Source organism: Penaeus japonicus, unplaced genomic scaffold (assembly GCF_977035675.1).
Source record: "Penaeus japonicus unplaced genomic scaffold, GWHDUDI00000001_assembly GWHDUDI00000015, whole genome shotgun sequence".
NCBI lineage: Eukaryota > Metazoa > Arthropoda > Malacostraca > Decapoda > Penaeidae > Penaeus > Penaeus japonicus.
The window spans coordinates 5,592,392-5,597,391 of record NW_028234417.1 but is presented as its reverse complement, the minus strand read 5'-3'; the positions used below and the strand labels follow the sequence as shown (position 1 = coordinate 5,597,391).

The following is a 5,000-nucleotide window of genomic DNA, read 5'->3' as shown; positions in this document are numbered from 1 at the left end:
ACCTCCTTCGTCTTCGTTTTTAACCCTTTTCCGTCCCGTGTCCCTGTGTGTTGTGTTCATAACAAGTCTTTGACATGTTTGAAACCACAGGCTTCCTGAGTCTTTGGTGTTGATAGTTTGTTTTCAAAGATGATCTCAGGTCTTGAAGTTATTATGCAGGAAAATATTTGGGGATTGGTATTTTCAGTTTGCACGGTGTCGAGGTTGCAGGTGGATATGTGGATATCTTCTTTATCCTTGTGTAAAGCTTGTTGAATCTAAGCAGTTGATTGAATGATTGAATAAATTTAACATTAGCTGAAAACAATCCTTACTGCTAAATATATTATCGTCGCTACTCTACGCTACGCGTGTAGTCGAACAAAGTATCATGAATTTAATTTTTATATTTGAGTTTGTAAAGTTAGTGTTTTCTGTACTTTGTTGTTATTGTTTTGTTTATGTTGTTGAATTGTTATTATTATTATTATTATTATTATTGTTTTATTATTATTATTATTATTATTATTATTATTATTATTATTATCAGTAGTAGTAGTAGTAGTAGTAGGAGTACAAGTATTGTTCTTGTTACTGTTATTATTTTTATTATTATTTTTATTAGTATTATATTATTATATTATTATTATTATCATTATTATCATTATCATTATTATTATCATTATCATTATTATTATTATTATTATTATTATTATTATTATTATTATTATTATTATTATCATATTTATTATCATTACTATTGTTGTTATTATTATTATTATCATAATTATGATAATAATAATAATTTATATTATTATTCGTGTTATTATCATTATTATTATTAATATATATATATATATATATTTATTTATTTATTTATTTATTTATTTATTATCGTTCCAAGTAGTTGAACATTATGTCAGGTCATATATGGGAAGTTTATCTTCAGTTATTAATGTTCTTAAGAAATTGTTAATTCGATCCATTAGTATTTGTGGGATGGAGGACGAGACCAAGACACGGACAACAAAAACTAACGAGCAGAAGAAAAGAAAAATGGGAAAAAAGAAGAGAGAATGGGAGAAAGAACAAAAAAAAAAAAAAAAAAAGAAAAACCCACCTCAAAGTCGAATGAATAACGCAAGCAGAATTAATGTCTGGCCAAATCTAGCCTCTGGCATGTAGACAGCAGGCAAATATAGACACACGTGCAAGCATTAGCCAGGCCCTCCCATGGAAGAAAAAAAGAAAAAAAAAAAAAAAATTATAAAAAAACCAAAAAAAAAAAAAAAAAAAAAAAAACAAAAAACAAAACAAAAAAAAAAAAAAAAAAAAAAAAAAAAAAAAAAAAAAAAAAAAAAAAAAAAAAAATAAAAAAAAAGACAAAAAAAAAAAAAAAAAAACAAAAAAAAAAAATCACACATGCAAATCACAAACAGGACGACAACACATTAACACACCAATTTTTGCATCGCACGCAAGCACACCCACAAGCACAGTCGTCCGTCCGACCGTTCACACCCACGATGCTTCTCCTCCAAGGCAGACAATTGTTCACCAAACAAGTCTTCGTTCACATACCAGACGCTTAGACAACGCTTATTAGGTGCTGAGAATAAGTGCTAGAAATGCAGGTTGAATTGCGCTATTGTAAACATCTTGCCTCTCCTCCTCACAGACATAGCATATATACATTGTTAGTAGCTGGTTATGTAACCAAGTTATGCACAGTGTAGGGAGGTTTTGATCCGTAGCGAAAATAACAAATACTTGTACTTATATTTACATTAGACTCATGCAAAGTCGCATTTTCGCCCAGAGTGGACGGAAATTGGGCGAAAAAGGAAAGAAAAATTGGAAAGGTTTTGCAAACCTTTTGGAATAAAAAAAAGGGGAATTTGGAACTTTTTACTTGCGTGATGATATACGTGTCATCCCAGCGAGCGAACCGCGTCGTGCTTTTTATATTGTGTTTAGCTTTTATAGAATTAAAACATGTTGTTGTAGCCGCCAAGCGTTCCAGTCCTACATGCCTTTCGTCATGTGTTATTTTTTTTTTTTTTAATATTATGCTCCCTAGGAGGTTTTTGCGTGTGAATAAATATTTATTATAAGTGGTAATTTTAAATTGGTGTATTTTATGAAATTGTCGAAACACAATTATGGTGATTATGAAGATAAGATCGAATAAGACATTAGTGTTTCTTTGAAAAGTTTAATTTGTGATCGATTATTCCTTAGATTTTTTTTGTAAGTACAGATGTCTGCATTATAACGCCTATCTTGAACGTTCAGAGTGTCGTCTTTGATTTCTTGAAAATAGTCTAATGCTACTTTACATGATGATAGTTGTAAGTATAGTAGCTTTCATTTGCATGTCAGTTTGACCACCTTTTTGTCACTAGGAAAAAATAACAATATCCACAATAGATACGGAAAAGAACGGACACATCTGCAAGATTTCTACAAGACCTATTTCATCATCCCAGGAACATATATATGAAAGAAATTTATGTGGATTGAAGTCCCGTAGGAAAATAGAGAAGCGGGCAGAAGTAGGGACATAAGAAAGAAAGAGAAAAAAGAAAAAAGAAAAAGATGGGGGAAGGGCAAGAAGGAGGGAAAAGAAAAAGAAATAAGAAAATAGATATTCTCTGAGTGTTACATCAAGGAAGTAACCATGGACAGAACACAGTACGGACGGGATCCTACGGACTCATACAGGCCATATGACTTGGCCTGCAAGAAGCGACCTGCCCCTGGATGTAAGTATACATACAGTCTTCTAAGTTAGCTTTATTTTAATGCCCATTAAATGCTTATTTGCTCAAGTATATGTTCGATACGTTTGTAAAGATCTGAGGGCGCATTGAGACGATTATATGCCAAATGATGTGATTAAAACAGATTATGCTGTGTGTTTTGTACATGATATGAAATTAAGTGTTGTATGTTGAATCTGGCTATTTCGAATAGTAGAGTTTAGTAGAGTTGCCCCAGACCCATGGGCGGGGACGGACAAGGGAAAAAAAAAAAAAAAAAACGGCCGGAAACATTTTGTGGAGGGGGCTCATAGAATTAGGAGGGAAAATTTAGGGAGGAAAGGAGAAAAAATAGGAAGCTAGGAACAAAAAAATGTGGTGTGTCCATGGTCAACTTTAGTATAAAAAAAATGTATTCTTTTCTTTTTGCTGTTAAATAGAGTGCTAAATTAGTTCAGGGAAGAAAGTTTATATCTATACATTTGATATATGTATTATTAAAAGTATATTGTAATTTAGATTGAGTATTGAGAGACAATATTATTAAAAAATATGAGAACGTAGTGTAACTCGTCTGTTGTAATAGTTTGGCCTTGCCCAAAACCCCGTTCTCTCTTCGGTACTCCGTTTTCTCTTTTGACGAAATGTACTTGGAGTTCTTTTATATTTTTGTTAGGTAAAGTTGCCCATTGGTTCTTCTGCATAATGGTCAAAGTATACTCTAGGCTTGGTATACATTGTTCTGATCTAATTTTAAAATTACCAGCTAATGTTCTGTCAGACAAGTTGATTTCTTCTGACAAAATAACTAATCAGATTTTTTTTATTAGCATTTGTTCTACACTGAACATTATTATTACTCGGGAGAGGGAAGGGGAGAGGGAGAAGGGGTGGGTGCGAGAAGGAAAGGAAAGGACAAAAAGGGAGCGTGATTAAGGACAGGACCCGGGGTTCGGAGGCAGGGGTAGGGGCAGGGACAGGACAGGCCCGAGGGACAGAGGGCACAGGGGGGGCAGGGCAGGGACAGGGACATCGTGGGGCGGCATGGTTGGAGGCAGGGGCAAGGACAGAGGCAGGGGCAGGGGCAGGGGCAGGGGCAAGGACAGAGGCAGGGGCAGGGGCAAGGACAGAGGCAGGGGGGCAGAGTCGCGGGTGAGCAGGAGTGCGCGTGGCCCTAATGAAAACTGGGACGGGGGAAGGGAAGGGGAGTGGATTGGGGGGGCTCTGGCGCGGGAGCGAAACAGATGTAGAATCAAAAGCTAAAGGATGGGAAAACAGTTAGGGAGAGGGAGAAGAATGAGAAAGAGAGGGAGACGAGGGAACAAATGAAGGCGAAGAAAAGAGAGATAATGAGCAGGAAAGGTCACGGTCAGCAATGATGCCTTACGCAGACAGGCGTTATAGGGGAACCGACAGTGAAGCTTTTGGAAGAAGAAGACGGAGAAGAAAGAACGGAAGACATAGAAATAGGAGAGGAGAAGGAAAGGATATGATTTATGTTAGGAGGAAGGTAAGGGGAACGGGGGGGGAGAGGTGGACGGGGAGCGGTGGGAGGGAGGGTTCCGCGATTCATAGTAGGAGAGGTTGAGAGAAAGAGGGAGGGCGGCAAAGAATGGGGAAAAAATAGGAAAGGGGGGAATGGCAGACCCGACAAAAAGACAACAGAAAGAGAAAGAGAAAGAAAGAGAAAGGGTGGAGGGGGGTGGGGCGGGTGCTGGGGGGGCAGTGGAAACATAAGAAATTAATACATTTGAACGGATTTACAAAAAACGAGTCGGAGAGAGAGGTGGGATTTGTGGGGTTGAGGGGAGGGATGAATATCTGGAGAGCAGAAAGAAGGGGCCAGGGTGGGCGAGACTTGGGGAGGGGGAAGGAGGCCGGAGGCGGAGGAGCGCGAAAGAACGGGAATCTAATGGTGAAAAGAAAAAGAGAAAACGAGAATAAAGTTGATATGAGATAAATAAAAAAGATGGAAAGGAGAGGTGTTGGGTGGGCCGCGGGAGGAGAGCGGGGGGGGAGGGAGACTGGATTGATGACCATAGGTGGGGGGCTTGGGGGGGGTGGTGGAGGGCGGGTGGGGAGGGGGGGGGTGGGGGGGGTGGTGGGGGGGGGGGGGGGGTGGGGGGGGGGGGGGGGGGGCAGGGGGTGGGGGGGGGGGAGGACCAAGCAAAAATACGGCTGGGGGTAAGTAAACCATAAGAGACCGGAGCAAGACCGCAGGAGGCAGAACGCAAAAGACAGAACAACCGAAGAGGGCAG

The 5,000-nt window shown here is 38.9% G+C and overlaps 1 protein-coding gene across 2 annotated transcripts in view; it reads left to right on the top strand.

Moving 5' to 3' along the window:
• The window catches only part of LOC122263588 (paxillin), a 216,717-nt gene that overhangs the window by 71,142 nt on the left and 140,575 nt on the right, over nt 1-5,000 (top strand). Inside the window, exon 1 of one of the 2 annotated variants that reach the window (XM_086544404.1) lies at nt 2,615-2,744. The exons of the other annotated variant lie outside the window; for it this stretch is intronic. Within the exon in view, the coding sequence (XP_086400530.1) occupies nt 2,660-2,744 (85 nt within the window). The 5' untranslated portion in view covers nt 2,615-2,659. Of the gene's footprint in view, nt 1-2,614; nt 2,745-5,000 lie in introns of those variants that run through there. 2 annotated transcript variants of the gene reach the window in all.